The sequence below is a fragment of the Ornithorhynchus anatinus genome, chromosome 16 (genome assembly GCF_004115215.2).
Source record: "Ornithorhynchus anatinus isolate Pmale09 chromosome 16, mOrnAna1.pri.v4, whole genome shotgun sequence".
Classification (NCBI taxonomy): domain Eukaryota; kingdom Metazoa; phylum Chordata; class Mammalia; order Monotremata; family Ornithorhynchidae; genus Ornithorhynchus; species Ornithorhynchus anatinus.
Window position 1 is genome coordinate 10,872,221 of NC_041743.1, and position 22,827 is coordinate 10,895,047.

Below are 22,827 nucleotides of genomic sequence, written 5' to 3' on the forward strand. Positions count from 1 at the left end.
TAGACGTGGAGATGGCAACTTTACAGCTTTAGAGGAGGAAGCTGCCACTCTTATGACATCCAAAAGACCCTCAGGAGTTGTGCTCTGCGCTTAGTAAGCACTCAATAAATACCACTGATTGATTTTTTTGGTCCCCTGAGCCCATCTGCTTCCCCGTAGCTACAAAAAGGGGAGGCTCAAACCCAGCTGCTGGATCAGTTGTCTCGGATATCTATTAGCCTCCTGCCATGTGATTGACAGGCCCAGAGCTACCTTGGCTCTCCTAGGAGCTTAAACTCATTTAAACTTGTCAGGCTGGGCTGGGAGATGGTCAGAGGTGTCACACTTGTGCTGCATAGGTCAGTGGTCCATGGTTTGACTGTAAACTGAAAGAGTTTTGGTCGTCTCCTCTCTTTTAAATTTGCCGTTTTACTTCTGGGTCTTCCTCTGTAATAGGCTTGGCCAGCCAGCTGCTTTCTTGTTCTCCCAGAATTCAATGGGAGAGTCCTGAAGAGCAGATGTTTACTTGGCACAAGGGAAATGCCTTGTGGCAGAGTCCCTCCCTTGGGGAGGAGGCCATCCAAGTTGGGGGGTGGGTGAGCCTGAGTCCTCACAATGACCTCTTTGACCTTAGAGCCACGGCAAGATCTGGGCAGTTTTCTCTTCCATCAGGACCCAGCTGTGCAGTTATATGACTTAGGCCATCAGCATGAACTCTGCTGTTTGATCAGGGTCAAGGGTACTGCTTCAGGGGATCTCTCCATCCTGTCTTTAAAGTGCCTTTTAACACAAACAAAGTTTACCTCCCCCACCCTCCAAAAGGCTGCAGGGAGGTGTCTGGGATTCAGGCAGTGATTGCATGCTGGGGCAGGAAAGAAAGGGGTCATAAGAGTCAAAAGATCCAAGACCTTTGGTGGAATTTGAGAAGTAATGAAGCATCACAATCCTTCTCCAAAGAATCAGGAGGCCTACCTCGGGCCAACTAAAGCGTTGTATGGAAGTGAAGAGAGGTTGGAGTGTGTATTTTTAAATCCTGGAGATTATGCCCTCCTGAAGAATTTTTAACTTCATTGATTCATTCAGTTGTATTTATTGAGCGTTTACTGTGTGCAGAGTACTGTACTAAGGGCTTAGAAAGAACAATACAGCATTAAAGAGAGACAATCCCTGCCCACAATGGGCTTGTTACTATGCCAAGGGAGACAGGATTGGAGAATGTGGGTGGTGTTGGGAAGTGTCTCCTTTGTAAATTTTGGTGAAGAAAAAATTCCCCATGCATGTGTGTATATGGAGTCATTTAACACGTTATTCATTTATTCACAGCTCAATACCTGGCTGTGACCACAGATGTGAAAGCTCTAACATCATGGCCCCTACTGACCAGGTTTCAGAGACCTTCCAAACGTGGAGCGGCGATCTGGGCACTGAAGGCCCTTCTGCCTAGCTGGCCGCTGGAGTCACCTGTGAGGATAAGGAGGTTATGGGCAATGGGGCAGCTGGCCTGCCAATGCAGTTTTGGGTCTCAGCCAGGATGCGAATAATGGAAATGAAATGGAAATGACATTCTGTCTGGATTTCCATTCTCACCTCTGTTTTCTGGGAAGCCTGGGAGAACCAAGCTCGAGTCACATCCTGAAGAAACAATCTCTTTCACACAAGGAGCAGAGACTCCCAGGCGGAAGCTAAGCCGCCCTCTCTGGGACCAAAAAATTTCTTTCTGGAGCTTATCAGCTCTGCTGACTTATCCTCGGGTGGACATATCCAGTGAGTTTCCTGACTTGTCTGATACAGACCATCAGAGGCTGAATAATTGAGTGTTTGTCTTAGCTCAGTTTGTTCTGGGGCCTTGGGACTTTCGTTCTGAGCAGACACTGCCGGGAGTATCTTCCTGTGTTTATTTCCTTTGGTGTGTTTTTTTTCCCTGGATCTCTGCAGAGAGGGGAAGTGGGGAAGGTGTCTGCTTCCCTCAGTGAGGGCAGGATGACACTATTAGCATGGGGGTGAAGAGCGCATTTAGCAGGCAGCCATTAGCATCCCAACATGCCCCTGCTCTTCTGGATTTCTGTTTGAAAGACTGGAGGCACTCCACAGGCCCCAGAGTTATGGAAGTGACAGGAAGAAATGAGCTGTCACCCCTGGCTATGGCTGACCATTGGGAAGAGCTCCATGAATGGGCTGGGGGGCAGGGCTTGGGGCTAGTAGTCCTTCTCTCTAGGCCTCAGTTTCTCCCGCTGGTGAAATCAGTTAAAAGCATAGACTGCCAGAGAATATGGGCAGATTTCTGGAATTTCCAGCTGACAGAGTTCTGATGAAAACAGTTTCCAGTCATCCCTTGATGAGAAGGACAATGGCAAGCCCTAGGTTTAGCTGGACCTCTGTTTCCCCCGGCACCAGGAGGGGCTCTTCGAGGCTCCCGGGGTAGGGAGTCCAAGTTTCCACCTAGCAAGGATGGGTGGCCAGCTGGAATTTGCAAGGCTTGGCATTTCCTGAGCGCCAGTGGGCTGTCTTGGCTTGCCTCTGCCAGGGTTCAGAAAAGGCCACTCACTGCTTTACCCTTTCATTACAGAAGGGTGGAGAGACTCCCATTTCACCAGAGAGCTGTTTGTACTAGCTGCTTTTCCCCTTACCTGGGTGTGTTTTCCAGACTTGGAAGAGGACTTCTGAGGCCTAGGCAGGGAGAGAGAGCCCTGGACCCTTTCCAGGGAGAAAACTTTCCTTCAGCCCTGATCACCTCTAGGTATTTCTGCTAATAAGGGCGCTGTTTCTCTTTCCTTTCTCTGGGCTTCCAGATCTCTGCGACAGAGATGGAGTGGTACATGTTTGCTCATGGCCCTAAATCCTGGCTAACGTGGTTTAATAGCTTTTATCCAGCTGCTGTTGGATAGGCGGGGCCTTCCCTCTCTCTAGCATGGGCCTCGTCTTTACTTGAATATCCCATGCGTTTGGTGGCTGCTTCCCCTGAAACGGGATGACAACATTTTGGGGAATGAGGTAATCCAGTTTTAACCTATGCTGGGAATGAGCCAGAGGGACAAGCCACATGGTCCCAGCTAAGGGGGGTGATGAAGTTAGAAAGAGGAAGGGCCTGGGAGGCAGTAGGCCAGGGTTCTAGTCCCAATTCTGCCACTGACATGCTGTGTAACTTTTAACAGATGAAGGTATCAAGACCTGTCTCTCCCTGTCTCCCAGGTTGGCTGGGAGGATGAAATGAGACCATTGTTGGGAAAAGTGCTTTGGAAAAATCAAAAGGTCTACAAATTTGGTGTCGTTCAGAGTGTCCAGGACTTGGAACTTGCTTTGGGACTTGGAACTTCTGACATGGGACATTTCCAGCTATGAACCAGAACATCCTGGAAGGGTCCCATCTGTCTCAGGTACCTCCTGTGTAAAATGGGGATTAAGACTGTGAGCCCCACCTGGGACAACCTGATGACCTTGTATCTCCCCCAGCGCTTAGAACAATGCTTGGCACATAGTAAGCACTTAACAAATACCATTGTTAGCATTATTATTATTACTAGAAACCCATCTCCCCACTGTCCCACCTTTTTGGTTTATCAACCCCAAGGCAGGGACAAAGACATTAGTTCCCTCCCGCTGTTCTACCCTGGGATTCCCAGCAGGCTTTGGCAGTCTCCAAGGCCCAAACCATCTCAAGCTAATGGGTGCCAAATCCCTGAAAGGAGAGTCCCCATCCTTTCCCATCCTCCCTCAGGCCCTGAGGCCCCTGGGGAAAGCAGGAACCAGTGCGTAAGGTCAGGGTCAGTGAGCGAAGCAGTGAGATGAGGAAGGGGGGAAGGGATATGTGACTGAGCAGCGGGGACCAGCACAGCTTGCTGAGAGGCTCTGTCTGGCATAAAGACAGGGAATCTATTAGCCTAGAGCTGGGGTGTTCTGGGATGGCCTGAGGGGGTTGCAAAGGGAAAAGAAGAAGAATCTGTGTTACAGGAAGGGTGGGGTGGGAGGTCTGATTGTAATATATTAAAACTAACCAAAACACAAAGGCAAGGAGAAATCCCAATGGAAGACGCTTTGTGAGTCAGCTGAATCTCATTTTTTTCCAGGGGACGTGAGGGAAGGGGAGGAAGTGTATGATGAGAAAAGAAGACTAAACTGCAGGGGAATTTAGAGGATGGAAGCTTGTTTTCCCTCTTCTCTTTCTTCCATAAATGATATGAATGGATCATTTTCCTGGGAACTGAAGTCCTGGCAGATGAAAACAGTGAGAGTTGGGTGGGAGGTGGGGGAGGGAGAGGGATCCTGGCCCACAAGAGAATTCTACTCACATCTGCCTCGTTCCAAAGGCCTGGGATACAGAAGGATTCCAGCAGGTCGCTGCCGCACAGCAACAAGATGCGAAGCTCTGAGGAGAGGAAGCAGAGTCTGGAGAGGGGGCAGGGGTCATCCTTCAAAACACCCTCCCTGACTAGAGCGAGGACTCTTGGCCTCCCTGCCCAATCCCAACAGGCCCAGCACTCCTGGCTACATACAGGATGGATGTACGGTCACCCACAGTGCTGCTTCTGGGTTGATTCCTTGTCACCACCCGAAAAGTCTCAAAAGGTCCTAGAGAACTGGACCGTCAACTGTCTTTTACTTTGCGGGGACACAATCTGTGTTTGCCGATGATTCTTCCCTGCGACCTTGGCTCTTGGGAAAAGCTGTGTCATCACAGTTCCGATGTGCTTTCCTCACTCTCACCCTTAGAACTGGAGTGGGGGAAGGCTGCTTCTCGTGCTTACTGGAAGAGGGAAAGGGCCAGTAAGAACCAGTCTGATTTCTCATCTCTCCCACCCATCTCACTAGCCCTTGGAAGATCTGAATGCCATTTGGATGGCCTACTAGAGCAGCCATTTATTCAGTTTTATATTGGACCATCTGGGTTGTCATCTGGCACTGGAAGTCTTTATACCTGGGATTTTTATTTTCAGGGCCCAATCTTGCTCTCCCAGTCCCGCAGCCCAGTTGCTGTGCCTGGGCTGAAGGAGTTGGGAGGGGAATGGAATCCTCTGGAGCAAGGGTGAGGGGGCAGTCAGATTGCCGCCCCCCCAAGAAATGCCCTAGGTTTAGGGGAAGCAGCCTGGAGTAGTGAGAAGCAACATGGTGTAGTGGATAGAGCACAGGTCAGGGAGTCAGAAGGTCATGGGTTCTAATCCCAGCCCTATCACTTATCTGCTCTGTGACCTTGGGCAAGTGACTTAACTTCTCTGTGCCCGTTACCTCATCTATAAAATGGGGATTTAGACTGTGGGACAAAGGGCTGGGTCCAATCCTTTTTGCTTGTATTCACCCCAGTGCTTAGTACAGTGTCTGACACCTAGTAAGCACTTAACAAATGCCATAGTTATTCATTCATTCAATAGTATTTATTGAGCGCTTACTGTGTGCAGAGCACTGTATTAAGCTCTGGGGTGAATACAAGCAACAAGCGCTTGGAAAGTACAATTCAGCAACAAAGCAACAAAAATTATTATTATTATCATCAGGGGGACAAAGGAGGCTAAATGTCCAGGGTAATTCTGGTGATGTCATGTAAGTCTGTGTTTTCCCATATCTGGGACCCACGACGGAGAGTCCTAGATCACCCAGTAGCTGAATGTAGAGGCCGTCTCTCTGTGCGACCTTCGTCTCCTCCTGTCAATTCCCTTCTGTGTCGCTAATATTGTTCTAGGTTCTACCCGTCAGTGGGTCCCCGTAGATGATTGTTCCTTTATTCTGAGAGTCCTTCCCTCTGCCTTGATGCAAAAAACAAAACGCATATACGGAGAAGAAGCCTCAGCCCCTTCATCTCAAACGCCTGAACCAAAAGATTTGGAGTCGGTTGGTTTATTGGCCTTTCATACCGGTCCTGACCACTAGAGGGAAGCAGTGGAAACACGCTAACGAGAGCGCTGTAGGGCGATGAGGCAGCGTGCAATTAAAAGATTGAGAAATATATCCGGCCTTCCCTCCTTGCCTTTCCCCACTTCCCCCTCCCACTAGCCTCAATTCTCTGGCTAGGGTAACCCCCAGATGAGCAGTTACCAGAGAAGCAGCGTGGCTCAGTGGAAAGAGCCTGGGCTTCGGAGTCAGAGGTCATGAGTTCGACTCCCGGCTCTGCCACTTGTCAGCTGTGGGTCTGGGGGCAAGTCACTTAACTTCTCTGTGCCTCAGTTCCCTCATCTGTAAAATGGGGATTAAAAGTGTGTGAACCCCACATGGGACAACCTGATTACTCTGTTTCTCCCCCAGCGCTTAGAACAGTGCTTGGAACCTAGTAACGCTTAACAAATACCAATATTATTATTATTATTATTAAGAAAAATAGGGCTGATGGGTTCATTCCACTGCTTCCTCCTACTTAGACTGTGAACCCCATAGGAGAGCTGATTATCTTGTTTCTACCCCAGTGCTTAGCATATAGCAAGTGTTTAACAAATATTATCATTATTAGTAGTAGTAATGATCAAATAGGCCTCTATGGTCTTTTATGGAGGAATGCCATTACTATTAGAGGCTAATGCAGAAGATTGTAAATCCTGGGCTGATTAAAGGGACTTGGCTCTAAAGGCAGTGAGTTTCCCTCTGTCTCTTCTGTGCAGCAGATCCACGGCTCACCTCACCGTCCTGGAGGTGGAGATGGATGCAACTGAAAACTTCCTTCTGCCACTCATCTCCCTGGCAATCCGGGCTCCGCGTAATTCCGGCTGTCGGCTCGGCTGGCATCCCTGGCACGGGTTTCTACTGCACAGATGACACATGGCCCTCCAGTCCTACTGGACTGAGGCAGGATTCCACTAGGCCCAGGTTAAAGGGTCAAAAGGAGTAAGGTAGAATCTCAGCGAGGGAAATGGGAGTTGGCGGGTCCAGGCTCAGTTTAGACTGGGTTTCTTGGGGCACCTGGGGCAAGTCATTGTCTTTCCTGGTATCGCGGTTGCCCAACCTGTAGTGGGGTCAGTATGATTCAAGGCCAGCCTTGAATGCAGGGAGGGTGAATAAGGCTGTGTTTGTTTTGCAGTCAGCATTTGGTGCTTGCAAAGTGCTGGGTAAATACAAACAGGGATACTGGGGAATGAAGGAGAAATTCAGTAATGCCTCCCCTGCTCTCTACCTGCTCTGCTCCATCGCCATGCCCACACAGTAGGGCTGGTGCCACTTAGGCCTTTCCTGGAGACCTGGGGAGGAGGAGGAGGCAGGTTCCTACCTCCCCTTGGGGAACAGAGCCAGGGGAAACAGGAAGGGCACTGTGGGGCAGAAAGTGTCAGTCCCATTTCTGCCCCTTAGGATTGATTGATTTCTGTTCAAGAAAAGCATGGCAAGCTGGAGTCTGAAATGTTTGTAGCCCTGAATGTCCCATTTCCACAGCAGCATGTATGGGGCCTGATTTACAAGGGTTCCATCAGCCTGGAGGCTTTTCATTTCTGGATCATGCTGGAAAGTTCTTATCACAGAGGGAAGGGATTTTATGATTCTTCTTCTCTGTCACTGGGGTAGAATTTCCCTTAATGTTAACTTTGAAATCTGACTCCAATTCCCCAAAATCTGACTTTCAATTCCCATGGTGGGTGAGGGGCTTTGGGGCTAATCAGGTCTTTTCTTATTTCCTGGGTTCTAGCTTAAATCCGGAACAATGTCCATTTGGAGAGCAGATTTGGGGGAGCCACTGGTCTAGTAGAAAGTATCCTTTCTGGCCTGAGGTCCTCACCTGAAGATCTGAAGGCCAAAATCAAGCCTTTCTTGTCTCCTTCCCTGTCACCCCACATTTATACCCCAAAACCTCCTCCCACCTTCTCCCTCTCACTCACCAATTTCCTCGTACCGCATGACTGTGCCTAGATTTGCATTCTCATCTGGAAAGAGAAGGGAGAAAGCAGACTTTAATGAACAGACCAAAGCTAGGCTCTGGGCACAATCTGGCACCTCTATAAGAAATTAACCAGGGCAAGAGATTAGGAGATGGCTCTCTCAGCACTAGTTAAGAGGAAACAACCGATGATTGGCACCACTGCCCAAAGTGTCTCAAAAAGCTGTGCTGGAGTCTCCACATGCTGCAGATTGGAGTTTTTGGATGACTTCTAAGAGATGCCCTTCTTCCTTCACCTTAGTCATCTGTCCCTTTGAACATGGTTGGGTCTGGAGGGAACTGGATTCTGTCTCTTCCTGCTGATTTCTTCCTCCATGAGTCAAACATGATCAAAAAGTGATGTTTGATCAGGTCTAACTACGGTCACAGGTCCCCGCGGGAGAAGCGTAACCAGATTACAAACTCTCGCTTAGAAACACAAGCTACAGTCACACGAGCCCCTAGTTTCAAAAGCATTAATGCTTTTGTATATATTTGTCTTTCCTGTTTGATGATGAAATTCACCAGGAGTGCTGGTGTGGATGAAAAGGTCATGATGGGATCCACACTCCCAGCCACAGTAGGTGCACAAAAAGATTGTCCTTTGTGTTGTTGTGCTTAATGTTTGCAGCACGTGGCACTCTCTCTGCATAAACTAATCTACACATGTCCTTGGTGAACACCCTCCCAAATCTGTTTATGGATACACCCCTGCAACCACACTTGGTAAATTTCCTGGCAATCAAGTGTTTCCGTTTTACCTCTCCTCTCTTTGCGCTCATACAGATCTTGCCTTGATTCTCCCATCACCCTCCTCAGTTGTCCCTCCTGTTAGATTCCTCTCCAAGCCAGAAAAGTGGAGCAATAGTCATTTCTCCTTATTTTCCAGTGCTCTCATTCTTCGGATACTTAGTATACTTAGTTTAGCAGGGAGGCATTCTCAGTCAAGTTTAGTATGGATTCTACAGTGCTTCCAGAGGTGAAATCCACCTTCAGTACTTCCTATAGCCACACCACTGTCCAGCTCCAGCCTTCTTCCTTATCTAGAGGGATAGTGTATGGCTCTTAGACCTCTTAGTTCCCAAAGTTGACATTTCTCAAAGAGGAATGTCAGCTAGCTTTGAAGAAATGGTTTTGGCCATTTCCAGGAAGAGCAGATGACGTTGGGAAAGATAAGGGAGGGTGGCCTAGTGGAAAAAGCACAGGCCTAGCAACCAGAGGACCTGATCCCAGCTCTGCCACTTGTCTGCTCTGTGATCTTGGGCAAGGCACTTAACTTTTTTATGCCTCAGTTACCTCATCTGTAAAATGGGTATTGAATACCTGTTGTCCCTTCACCTTAGACTGTGATTCCTGTGTGGGACAAGGACTCTGTCTGACCTGATTAAATTGTATCTATCCCAGAGCTTAGTACAGTGCTCAGCACATAGTAAGGACTTAACAAATACTACAATAATAATTACAGTATTATTGTTGCTATTTTTGTTATTATTATTGTAAGGTAGGTAGCCTGGAGAGGATGCTGGGAGAAAAAACTGGGTCATGTTCTCATCCAAGTCTTTGTTACTTACCCACGAAGGTAAAACGCTCCATTGGAGGACGAACACAACAGATCCTGCTCAGGCTTTCTCCTACCTTCCCCAAGATCTTTGCTGAAAGTGAGAGACAGAGAGAGCCATAAGGAATTCATTTATTCATTCATTCTATCAATCAATTGTATTTATTGAGCACTTATTGTGTGCAGAGCACTGTACTAACCACTTGGAACAGTAAGCTCAGGAACTTTGGCCACTGCAGTGGGCCAGGACTGGATTTGAGGCTAGGGAACCAGGAGCAGGGAGATGGAGTGAAATAGGAAGAAATTTGACCAGAAAGGCCCTCTCTTCCACCCTTTCCCACAAGGGGACAACGCACGAGGTCAGTTTACTCAAGGAGGAATTGGGTTCTCTTGCACTTCTAGGGATGGGGATGGAGGCGGAGTGGAACACTCTCATTGCCTGCCACGCCTCAGCTCTCTTGTCCCGGGCTGCCCCTTTATGCCATAACCCAGCAGGATATCTACCACCCCCAAAAGCCTTGGCCCCAGACATCCCATCCCTGGTGGCTCAGCCTTGTAGCATGGCTTCAGGAGATGGGGCCTGGTCTGCTGGAATGAAGATTTTGAGGACCCCTGGAGACAGAAATGTCATATCCCCTTGGAATCTAAATACCCCTGAAGCAGCATAGCCTGGTTCAATAAACAAGAGTAGTCAGAGGACCTGGGTTTTAATCCCAGCTCCACCATTTGTCTGCTGTGTGACCTTGGGCAAGTCACTTAACTACTTTTTGCCTCAGTTACCTCATCTATAAAATGGGGATTACGACTGTGAGCCCCACGTGGGCATGGACCATGTCCCACCTGATTAGCTTGTATCTACCCTAGTGCCTAGTACAGTGCATGGCACAAAGCATAAATACCACTTAAGAACGAAACAACAACAAAAAACCACCCACCATGGGTGCCTCTCCATTTCCCTGTGCTGGCTGATCATCCCAATCACCTGATTCCCTTCCACACCTTCAGTTCCACCTCAGAGACTTCTAGACGGTTCTGAGTGAAGCTCTTGTTTTCTGATTTAAATAACTTAAATGAGCCTGGGCGTTTATGTGGCAGCACATGTGCATCCCAGGCACTTTTCCCTTCATACCCTTAATAAGACATCCTGGTTCTTCCTTGCTCCATCAGTAAGGAAAGCATTTGTTTCCCTTTGCAAGGTGGGAATCAGTATAATGAAAAAAAGGCAAGAGGAGGAATAGATGGGGAAAACCTTTCTCCATCACTCTAAAGAATGCAGACTAGTTTCTTCAAGCCTGAATGCATTCACTAGGTAACTTGGGTAGTTGGTGAGAGCGGTGTGGCCTAGTTGAGAGGGCATGGATCTGGAAGTCCAGAAACTTGGGTTCTGGTCTTAGCTCTGCCACTGACTTTCTGGGTGTCCCTTCCATATTTTATACCTCAGTTCTCTCATCTGTAAAATGGGGCTAATGCTCCCTCCCTCCCTCCTGGTTTCTGTGTGGGACAGAGATGGCATTCAATCTGATTATCTTGTCCCTATCCTAGCACTGCATATAGCATTTAATACATATTTTTATTATTGCAGTTAGGATACCGACATTAAACCATTTCCATTCCTCCTGAAGCAAGCTATTGTCTCTCTCTTCTGCTCCAGCTTGGGTCCCTTTTTGGGAGTATAAATAGCCACCTGTGCTCTGGGTTCTCCCTCAGTGGCCCTCAGGCAGACTTACCTGCAGTGGGCTTGTTGGAAACATTGCTGTTCTGGTAGATGGGCTGGGGAGACTCGTGCTGGGGCTGGCCAATCACTGGGGTCATGGAAGGCGTATTTACGTTGGAGAGGATGCAGCCAGTCACTCGCTAGGGAAGAGAAGAAATGCTGAGAATCAGCATTGAGACCAATCAGAAAGCTTAAATCCTCATTCCATTCCCTAGGCTGGCTACTGCAAATATATATGTATATATATTTAGAGAGAGAGAGAGAGAGAGAAGAGAAAAAAAGAAAGATGGGAGATAGAAGGGGAGCAAATTGGAGAGTTAGAAAGCCAGCTTGCAAAGCAGGGACTGGGTTCTAAATTCTTACTCCTAAATTGAGCTAATTCTGAAGAAATTGTGGAACCCACTCCTCTATGTTCTCTTGTCCTTCTGTCTCTCTCACGCTCTCCTTCTCTCTCTCTCTCTCTCTCTCTCTCACACACACACACACACACACACACACACACACACACACACACACTTTTCTCACTTATAAGCAATAGCCACAGCTTCACTCTAAAGCAACAGTAATTCTGTAATCCAAAACCTAACTTCAGCAACTTCTTTTATTTTTAAAACTCTCCTGGAAAGGCAAGTTTATAACGGCCCTTACTAAACCTTTCCAGTCTACATTAGAAAGACTTTCCTATAGATGAACTAAGTGGGTCCTGCAGCTTAGCTCTCTCCCATCTCTCATCCTGCCTCCTTTCCGTTAAAATTTTTGTATTCTCTCAATTCCTCTTTTCTCTGACATTTCAATTGGCCAAGATGGAACTGCCTGCTCCATGAGGAATTGAGGTTAAATGTAATTTTTTAAATTGGACTTGGCATAGTAATCTTGACTAGGGTAGGCTGTGAGTTCTGAAAATAGACTGACTATGGGACTACTGGATTTCCACTTCCACTTCATATCTGCTCAGTTGCCCCTTCCCTCCTGGCAGGAACCCAGGCTGTTGAGGGGGAAGAGAAGAGAAGACCTGTGTGGCCTGCCTCCAAACAGCAAGCCACCTGTTAATCCAGCTGCATTCTCTCTCTCCAGTGGGTTTTCCTTTTTGCAGCCAACCTGGTGTGACATCATTAAGCCACTGCAGAGGACAGTGGCTTAGAGGAGGAGGTGACGGCAGCAGTGTTTCGTGCTCTTGTTTCCAGGCAGGGGGTTGTCTGTGACCTACATTCTCGCTCCTGCCTGGGAACGCTGCAGACAAGGCCAGGCAAACCTGGTCACAGAGCAAACAGCCAATTCTCCCCAGAGGACCAGCCCAGCCTGACCTTCCTGGGGGTGGGGGCGAGGGGCATTAGGAGTGGATTTCTGTGCTTTTGCCACTAATGATCACTAAGAAAATTATATTCCAATGGGCAGCAGTTCATTTCTCAAGTATTTTTTAAGAAAGGTCCACGGCATTGAGGCCAATACATCTGAGGAGGGTGTGGCTTCTTGCTCTTGCAGTCAATCAGTGGTATTTACTGAGCACTTACTACCTGCAGAGCACTGTAAAAAGCATTTGGGAGAGTACAACACAAGAAAACTGATTATCGACAAAGGATGGTAGAAGGAGGCTGGTGGCCATCAGTAGAACAAATAGAAATGAGCAAGCGGAGTTATCTTGGATAGAGGGTATGCTGATTTTTGCGGTGTGCCACTCAGCCCCCATTTTGAATTTTCTTTTGGCCTCGATGAGTATTCAGCTCTGGGAAACTCTAACTCTGGTCAGGGAAACTGAGGAGGGCCGGGGTTTGCTTCCATGGCCTAAGAAGCTCCTTGCTTTGATGATTTTGCTTTTTGTCTATGAGGAGGTATTGATCTGTGGTGGGAAGGTTTTATGCTGATCTGGCTCTGATTCAACTGCCTGATGTAGAGCCCATCAGAATGTGGCAGCTGGCCCTCGTGTTTCTGTAGATGTGATTTCTCTTCTGTGCATCCTAGACAGAACCAGGGGCCATCAGGTGGCTCTGAGATAATTCGGCCAGCTACTATGGAGCAGACTCTCCCAGAGAGTCAGACGGTCAAAGGGCTGGGCTGGCTGCAGGTTGGCTCGGTTTCCCCTGCTTGCAGCAGCAATAGGAATAGGGGTAGGCCCCAGTGGTGTTCTAAGACTGGGGCTGTCCTGCCCTGTTTATTGCTGCCTGTCATTAGCCCATCTGAAAATCCAACCAGAAAATCCCCCTGCTCTGTAAGGAATGTCATCTCAGCCATACTAGAGATAAAGGTTAAGACTGGCTTATGCTGGTAACATCCTATTTCCTGTGACCCCCCTAGCCCCAGATGTCCCCTTGACTCACCTTCATTAGGTCCCGGTGGTGTTCCAGCACGCTGCAGGTCGTCTGCCAGGTGTCCTGATAGCACTCCCACGGGTCCACCCTGTAGGGAATACAGTCAGCCATTAGAAAGGAACTCCCCTTGAAGTTGGTCCTCATATATCCCCCTCTATCCCTACCTTCTCATAACCTTAATGCTGGTCTTTCCTACCCTAATAGAAGAGGATGTGTGTTTATGTGCATGTATAGGTTCCAGGGGGCATGTGTACTTAGATTCCGATGGGGGTGGTGAATTTTGACTCTAGCTGATTTTTTTTGTCTCTCCAAAGTTGAGGGGGTGGGACCACTGAGCGTGTAGGGGCTGCTAAGCCAATGGACATGCATGCCCTAACATCTCTGTTATACTGTACTTTCCCAAGCGCTTAGTAAAGTGCTCTGTAAACAGTAAGTGCTCAAATATGACTGATTGATTGATTGATTGATTGATGCATCATATGCAGAGCTGAGGAAGGGGCCACAAAATGCCATTCTGGAGGTGAAAGGGTACTATTATAGCAGTATATTGGTCAGTAGCATGTAGACTGTAGAATGTAAGCAGGTAACATGTCTACCAACTCTATTATACTGCACTCTCCCAAGCGCTTAGTTCAGTGCTCTGCACACAGTAGGAACTTAATATAATTAATTGATAGATATCATGTGGCCTAAATAAACATGTTTGAAAGAGAAGAGGAGAAGAGATGACAGCGAGTAAGATATACTGGCCCTTTTTTTTTTGCCCATTCCTATGAGGAGATGGAAGCAGGGACGAGAGGGGACATAAGTCCCATTTCTCACCCTGGGATGGAGTCTGTGGTGTCCCTTGGATCCTAGGATCATCTGCCCCTTACAATCTGAGGCTCTGAGCAAAGAACAGGCTAAATAGAGCAGCCCCTAGCAATGCAGAGACCGGGTAGCAGGAGAGGAAGGAGATGTCTGGAACTAATATTGGACTCCATGCCTCGGGGGTCAGAAAATTGGATTAAAGTATCCCTTCCCTCCTCTGCAGTCTCAGGCCCAGGGAGAAGGTCCTTAAAGAAAAGGGAGAAAAATCCTTTTTTACTGGTCTGATTTATCACTTCAAGAACTGTGTGCATTTATGCATTTGAGCGTACACACACACATCTCATGTAAATGTATTTATAGGAGGAGCCCGGGTAGCTGTCTACGTGCAGAAGTGCTCAGTTATTGGGCTGGTAGTGGGGAGGAGGATGTGGTGATTCAGTTGAGTCATCTCTCCTGGGGGTTCTCCATGATACTGAGGGATCTGACAGTTTCCAGGGTCCCTCTTGTGTTCTCCATCAGTTTTCTGACACTTGTTAGGCTAAGCCCCGTGTGAGCAGGGACATGCCAACCAAGGCTTCAATAGGAAGAGGTTCCAAACTGGAGGCTGGCCTGCAGAGTGTGCAGACAACAATTTCCTGCCTCTGCCATAATAATAATGATGGTGTTAATGATAATGATAGTGGAATTTATTAAGCACATACTAGAGACCAGGAGTTAGGGGAGTTACAGGATTGGACATACAGTCCCTATTTCACAAGGACTTCACAGTCCAGGGGTAGGGATAGCAGGTATCTTAGCCCCATTTTTGAGATGAGGAAACTTGAAGCCCAGCGAAGTTAAGTGACTTACCCAATGTCACACAGCATGCCAATGGCCAAGCTGGGATTAAAACTCGGGTTTTCCGACTCCTGGGCCCATGCTCTTTTCCCTAGGCTACACAGATATCTTCCTCCATTCCTTCATCTCTGACCCTACCTCTTTCTCTGCATGCTGATAATCAGCTGGTTTGATTAATTTCCTTCATCTCCTTAGATCCTTCTCCATGAGCCAGCTAATGCAGAAGCAGCCTCCCAAACCAAGGTTAGTGAAGGATAACACTTCAGGTTCCTGAGATGTGAACACCAGTGAGTGGCCTGAGGGTTGGGTGGCTAAGGATTATCCTACAGGTTGGTGTCCAAGGAGCGGATGGCTCTAACTGTGCTTTGCTCCTGACTCAAGGAATGAGCATATGTAAGACCTTTCATCCCTTTTCCCAAATTGGGCACCTCCTCCTCTCCCAGTTTTTCCATGCCCCCGCTGAGGATCCCAAAGTCAACTGAGTTCCTGGATTGGTAATGATAAATAATAAATATAAAAGACTGGTAAGTGCTGTCCAAATAATTAGTGATGGGAAATAAAATCTCTCTCTCTCCTATTCCTTCTGCTCTCCTGAAAACTTTTCCTGAATCTTCAGAGGAGAATAATAGATCCTTGAACTTCAGGCTATTGAACACTTGTGGGGACTTAGCCTTGGTGATCTCTCACTAGCAAAATAAAACCACAGAGGAATTGAGATTTGCAAGGTTAGAGTCTGAAATAACAAAGTTTTCAGGTTGACACTGGTGATTCTATTTCATTTCCTGATGAGTGCCCAAGGTACAGCAGAGAGAAATGTGATCTATAGTGGAAAGTTTCCTGATCTAGGAGACTGAGGACAGGGCTTCTAATCCCAACTCTGTCACGGGCCTGTTGGGTGACTTTTGAAAAGTTCCAATCAATTTGGGCCTTAATTTTCTCTTCTGTAAAATGAGGATAATCATAATCTGCCTCTCTCTACCTCTCAGGAGGCTGGTCTCCTAGAAGAGGAGAGGGGAGTGAGGATGGGCTAATGTCCATTTGTCTCACTCACTGTTCTTCTCCCTATCAGACTTCTGATGCAGAAGTGCACAAACCAGCTCCTGAAGGCCCTTCCTCAGCTCTAAGTATTACAGCCTCCATCTGATTTTAATTTCAGTCACTCAGCAACTCAGTCCTGCTGCAGTCTGAAGTGCCCCATTATGAACTTTCCCCTTCCTGGCCTGTGTGAGCCCTCATTTTTTTCCTCAGCTAAGAGGGTAAGTTGGGAGAGAGGGAAGAAGCTCCCAGGAGCTTTGTGGTTCCTTGGAGTGGAGAAATGGGTTCATTAGGTGGCCTTGGCCCAGCTCCGCTCACACGAAAGAGCATGTTCCTCCAAAGGAAAGCCTGTAGGGTTTCTTTTCACAGAAGTTTTTTAACTGGAGTTTCCGGCTCTTCGTGTGAGAGTTTGGAGTTTAGCTCTTCCCTCCAACTCCTTCCCATGCCCTTCCCAGGACCCTCAGGCACTGATGGGTTTGGGATTCTGATATGTCCGGGAGTCCAAAGTAGTCTAGAAAATTTGGGAATTTCTTACCTTCCCATGAGCCCCAGGTTGTGATCGAGTCTAGGTTCCGCATTCCACTTTGACACGGCACTCTGGCTTAATTGCTAATTTAATGAGTTGCTAAATTGGGATATTTCTTAAGCATTTTCTCCCCATCTGAGGTTTCCAGAACTGTGCTCTTGCTTATTAAAAAACCAAGGAGAACTAGCCCTTACAGAGGCCCACACCTGCACATACCCCTGTGAGCCCTTCCAGATGCACACGTGAAGACCCAGAAATGTGCAGACACCAAAACCACATGGAAACCGCCCTTCCCTCCAAGATGCCAACATGGCTGATTGTTGGAGTAAAAAAGATCCATGTCTTTTTACCATATCTCTTTACAAGAAGTGTCTACCTCCACACGTTGGCATAGCTCTAGTGATCTCACTGCATCTAATTCTACGTGACTCAAATGTCCTATTAACCATCCCTCCCAGGCTCTTTCTAGTAAATTACTTGTTCATTTGCTCTTTCCTTCTCCTCTGAATCAATCATATCTATTGAGCACTTACTGTGTGAAGAGCAATGTACTAAGTGCTTGGGAAAATGCAACACAAAAGTATAAGAGAGCCACAGCCCTGGATTCCAATCCCCCATCGAGCACTGGTTTACTGTGATTTAGGGCATATCGTTCTACCTCTCTGGGCTTTCATTTCCTAATCTGGGAAGTGGCGAGTGAGGAAAAGATTGTCAAGTACCTGGAGTTTCTCTGCTGAGTGCAGTGCTTGGCACATAGTAAGTGCTTAACAAATATTATTATTATTATGTATTTAGAGAAGCAGTGTGACCTAGTGGAAAGAGCACAGACTTGGGAATCTGAAGACCTGGGATCTAACCCATCTTCGCCACGTCTGCCTATAATTTCCCTGGGTCTTTGTAATCTTATCTGTACAACGGGGATTAATAATGTAAGCTCCACGTGGGACATGAACTGTGTCCAACCCGATTTGCTTCTATCTATCCTAGTATGTAGTACATTGCCTGGCATATAGTAAGCATTTAACAAATCCCATTAAAAAATATTACTATTACTCAGTAGATACAAAGTCCCAACATAATTATCTCCCTCTTTTCAATTCTCCCCACCATTTCTTTTTTCTTTGTAGGTAGTCTTTCCCCTTCTTTTCCCTCTTCCCCCTTTCCCTTTCATGTGGGAAGAAAAGGGCCAGGCTCTGACCTTCAGAGACCATTGGAACTGCTTTTTTCTTCTTCTTTCAGGCAGCGAATAACAGGGTGGGTGATGCACCATTATTAAGAATCCCTCCACTCGTGAAAATTATAACATAGAAACTTTGCTGGTGCATAATTAGTCTAATTAGTGGAAGCTTGCTTTAATTACATGCTGCGCTCCTAGCTGATAACAGTGTCTGTCGTCTTAGCCACAGGGCTGGCGGTTGGGGCGGGAGGATATTGCGGTCTGGTCATAGAGGGGAGGCACTGAAGCCGATGCCCCTTCTCTGCCCGCTCTCTCTCTCTACTGCTAGGCCAGTGTCCTCTGGGCCCTGCTTAGTAAGGAAGAGGGTCTGAACCAGACTAACCTAGTTAGATTTTTGGTCTGAACTGCCCAGAGAAGACAGATCAGTTTAGGGGCCTAGGCAGGGGCTAGAGTTGGCTCAGTAGTAGTGACTTCAGTCAGACTTGGACCCAGTAAGGAAGCCAATGGTCTGGATCAGGTCCTTTCGCCAAAGTTGACCTGGAGCCTGTTCAGATTCTCTAGGCTATTGCCGGCCCTAAGCCCACCTCAGCTTGGACCTCTGTCTGTGGCAGAAGGTAGTCAGATGTGGGATAGGGTAATGAGAAAGGAGGAACAAGAGAACAGCTGTTGCTTCCCCTCTATACTTTAAGCTCCTTATGGGCAGGGAACATGTTTACCAACTCTGTTGTACTGTACTCGCCCAAGCACTTAATACAGTGCTCTGCACACAGTAAGCACTGAATAAATAAGAGGGATTGATTGGTTGGTTGGTTGATTCACTTCCCTACTGCCCAGAGGGCAGGACTAGAAAGAGCTCTCCTCTTCCCCTATCCCTTTGTTCCTCTAAAGGGAAGTGTGACCCATTACAACCTCTTTGGAGTCCTTTGTTTAGAAGCTACAAAAGTGCCCACTGATGGCTCATGGATCTCACAGATTTGGGGGGAATACCACCAAGAAAAGAGGTAGAAGAGGCTTACAGACATTGAAATTAGGAATTAAATGAAATTAAAATTTAGAGTGGAGAAAATGTCCCATTAAGGGGGGAAAGAAATCATTGGCAGATGGTGTAGAAACCCATCGAAACAGAATAGATGATTGGAAACATGGTAGGGAACAAAGGGGCTGGAAAAATTTCAGAAGGCACCAGGCACCTTCCTTTAGCTTCACTGGAAAAGAGAAGCATAGGTTCTAACGTCAGTAGTTAAATCCTAAAAGTAAATACGTTACTTGTAATTTAAAATGTGAGGTGACTATTGCATCTGTCTCCTCACTGGCCTCCTTGCTTCCTCTCCCTCCCCATTCCAGTCTACTCTTCACTTTGCTGCTTGCATCATTTTTCTAAAAAAACACTCAGTCCATGTCTCCCTACTCCTCAAGAACCTCCAATGGCTGCTCATCTATCTTCGCCTCAAACAAAAACTCCTCACAGAACAAAAACTCCTCACCATGGGCTTTAAAGCACTTAATCAGCTCACCCCATCCTACCTCACCTCACTGATCTCCTTCTACAGCCTACCCCTCTCACTTTGATCCTCTAGCACCAGCTTGCTCACTGTGCCCCGATCTCGTCTATCTCACCTCCGACCCCTTTCCCACATCTTCCCTCTAGTCTGGAACTCCCTTCCCCTCCACAGATGCCAGACCACCACTGTCTCCAACTTTAAAGCATTATCAAAGTCACACTCCTTCAAGAGGCCTTCCCTGATTAAGGTTTCTTTTCCCCAGCTCCCTCTCCCTTCTGCATCATCTATGCACTTGAATCTATGACCTTTGGACATTTGATATTCACCCTACCCTCAATCCCACAGCACATATGCACATATCTTTAAATTATATATTATTAATTACATTAATGTCTGCCTTTCCCTCTAGACTGTAAGTTCATTGTGGGCAGGGAATGTGTCTGGTAATTTTGTTGTAATGTACTCTTCCAAGCACTTAGTACAGTGCTCTGTACAGAGTAAGCATTCTAATACCATAATTGATTGATTGACTAATTTGGATATTAGAAAAGACACACAACTCTGCTGGATTTCTAACCAAGCCCTTCCAAACATGTCTTCCCCCAAACACTGTGCATGCTCTGTCACCTCCCGACCCTCCCTCTTCCACCCTCCTTACCTGATCCAATCAGAGGATTGAACTGCCAGTTGGCACATGATGAGACGATGCCGGCTGGACACCAAGCCCTGGAAAATAACAGTGTGTCAGGAAAGCAGGTCCTTTTCCACATCCTCCCAGCCCCTGTCCCTCCACCAACCAACCACTATTCCCAGATGGGATTTTGAAAAGCTCCATCCAAATCAAGCCAACAAGCAATAAGGCAGGCGCCTTCCTGTACCCAAAGAGAAACTGGTGTTAAGCCTCAGTCACCTATCCTTTCACCCCTGCAGCTCCTCATGCATGTGCGGACCCACACACCCGCACACACCCGAGTTGGACTTGGGGAAGGTGACAGAAATCTAAGGTGGGATGAGGGGAAGAGGAAGAGGTCAGAGCCTGGCTGCTACTGCTCCCCACAACTCTCTTCTGGGCTAGCAAAGACCCACCTGTAAGTCAGCATGGCCTGGTGGAAAGTGCTTGGGTCTGGGAGTCAGAAGACCTGGGTTCTAATCTCGGCTCTGCCAATTGCTTGCTTTGTCACCTTGGGCAAGTCACTTAACTTTTCAGTGCCTCAGTTTTCCTCAACTGCAAAATGGGGATTAAATCTTATTCCCTCCTATTTAGAGTATGGGCCCCACATAGGACAGGGACTGTGTCCCACCTGATAAACTTGTATCTACCACAGGGTTTAGAACAGTGCTTGACAAATAATCAGCGTTTAACAAATCAGCGCTTAGAGAAGCAGCGTGGCTCACTGGAAAGACCCTGGGCTTGGGAGTCAGAGGCCATGGGTTTGAATCCCAGCTCTGCCACTTGCCAGCTGTGTGACTGTGGGCAAGTCACTTCATTTCTCTGTGCCTCAGTTACCTCATCTGTAAAATGGGGATTAACTGTGAGCCTTACGTGGGACAACCTGATGACCCTGTATCTACCCCAGCGCTTAGAACAGTGCTCTGCACATAGTAAGCGCTTAACAAATACCAACATTATTAACAAATACTATAAAAAAAGTCAAAGCAACGCCTGAATCCCCTCTGAGGGAGTTCAACCCTGGTATTTGGGTGATTCAAGAAACAGACAGAATAAACCCACCTGTTTTCCGTAGGAGTCATGGACAGGGGAAACAATTCCGCCAATCACAATAAATCTTCCAGTCTTATGCAGATAATCCCGGGCTCTTTCTAGTAAAGAGAAGAAAACAGAAAATAAGTAGATATGTGGGGAAGGGCTAGAGAAGAAGGGGAAAGTCAGTAAATTAAATAAATTATATGCCTTAGAATAGCATAAAAGAGGTGTCTTGCATATAACCTTCAGGATAAAATCAAATTAAGAATTTGATTTTTCAACACCCAACTACAAAGGGATTTAGAACTCAGGATGTCAATTTCATGGCTAAATGCCTCTGTTGTACTAACCGCCTGCAGCTCAGAGCTGGATTTAAGACAAACAACACTTTAGGATCAGTTTAAGGTGCATTATTGGAAGTTGGCCCTATTATCACTTACTCTGAGTCTAATTTAAGCAAGTAGCCAAAAAAAAATCCCTCCCTAGTAATATGAAAGGTGTGCTTATTGCTCCATTTAATTACACAGAAGTCACCAGAAACAAATTTTTCAGTCTTGTGTATAATTTAACATAATTAACATACAAACAGAAACCCACCATATTCACAGTTTGCTGATGACAGTTAGGTGGAGTGGAAACCAAATCTTCTTTGCTACTGTAATGAATAGGAGACTGCACTCTCCAGGGTGCAGGGACGCTAAATGTGAATCTTTGGTGTAGGGTCAGCAACTATTAAACCGCAGGAGACTCAGCCCTGCCCTGACTCTTTGGAGATCAAACTCAAATCTGAGGACATACTGGCTACTGGCCAGCTCTTTCTGAACTTCACTAGCATAGGACACAACTCCTCAAAAGAAGATGAGCATGTCTAAGTCTAAATTTGAATGTTTGAGCTTAATTAGACCCCTTGTTGAAACAAACGCAGCCATCCTGGCTGCAGACAGACTACCAGTGTCCTCTCCTCGAATCTCTAAAGCTTTTAGAAACACTCCTGTGAAATCTCTTGACTTTCTCCTCTTCATCTGTAAAATGGGGGATTCAATTCCCGTTCTCCCTCCTACTAAGAGAGTGAGTCCCATATGGGACAGGGACTGTGTCCAATCTGATTATCCAAATGGCTTGGAAGTGAGCATAAAAGACACTACACCAGCAGTCAGTATTGAATTATTCTGGAGTTTTGCACACTTTGCTAATGAAAAGCTGTCCCTTTAGGCCAGGAGCCTAAACAAGTGAACCTAGGAACCCAGGAATAAATAACTGCCAATCAAGGCTTCTCCTCTCTGGACCTTTTTAGATTTCCTCATAGGGTTTATATTATCTGGTCCCTTAGAGATGACTGTGGGCTTCTTCCCACAGGTTGTCAGAGTGGCATCTTAGCCATTTCCTACATCTGGTGCCTCTCCTAACAATAACAATAATAATAATAATAATTGTGGTATTTGTTAAGAGCTTACTATGTGCCAGGCACTGTACTAAGCATTGGGGTGGATACAAGCAAATCAGGTTGGACACAGTGCCTGTCCCACAAGGGGCTCACAGTCTCAATCCCCATTTTACAGGTGAGGTAACTGAGGCACAGAGAAGTGAAGTGACTTGTCCAAGGTCACAAAGCAGACAAGTCGAGGAGTTAGGTTTAGACCCTCTGACCTTATGACTCCTAGGCCCATGTTTTAGCCAATACATAAGCCACTACATACTAGTACTACATACTACATGTGGCAGGTAAGGGGCAGTTTCTGCAGGGCCTCCCCCACCATTTAACACAGGGTAGAGCTGAGATAGAGGTTAAATGACTTGCCCAAGGCATCATACTGTCATCCAGGGGGTAAATTAAAACCCAGCTCTCCTGACTCCCA

General features: G+C 46.9%; 1 protein-coding gene across 2 annotated transcripts in view; it reads right to left on the reverse strand.

Annotated features, from left to right (window-relative positions):
* Positions 1 to 22,827, reverse strand: part of NMNAT2 (nicotinamide nucleotide adenylyltransferase 2) — a 79,304-nt gene that overhangs the window by 7,987 nt on the left and 48,490 nt on the right. For both annotated transcript variants that reach the window (XM_003430864.5, XM_029080905.2), the window contains exons 2-8: positions 20,999 to 21,087; positions 19,925 to 19,992; positions 13,389 to 13,467; positions 11,087 to 11,213; positions 9,373 to 9,453; positions 7,764 to 7,808; positions 4,266 to 4,342 (exon numbers count right to left, since the gene is read on the reverse strand). In XM_003430864.5, the coding sequence (XP_003430912.2) occupies positions 4,266 to 4,342; positions 7,764 to 7,808; positions 9,373 to 9,453; positions 11,087 to 11,213; positions 13,389 to 13,467; positions 19,925 to 19,992; positions 20,999 to 21,087 (566 nt within the window). The remainder of the gene's footprint in view (positions 1 to 4,265; positions 4,343 to 7,763; positions 7,809 to 9,372; positions 9,454 to 11,086; positions 11,214 to 13,388; positions 13,468 to 19,924; positions 19,993 to 20,998; positions 21,088 to 22,827) is intronic.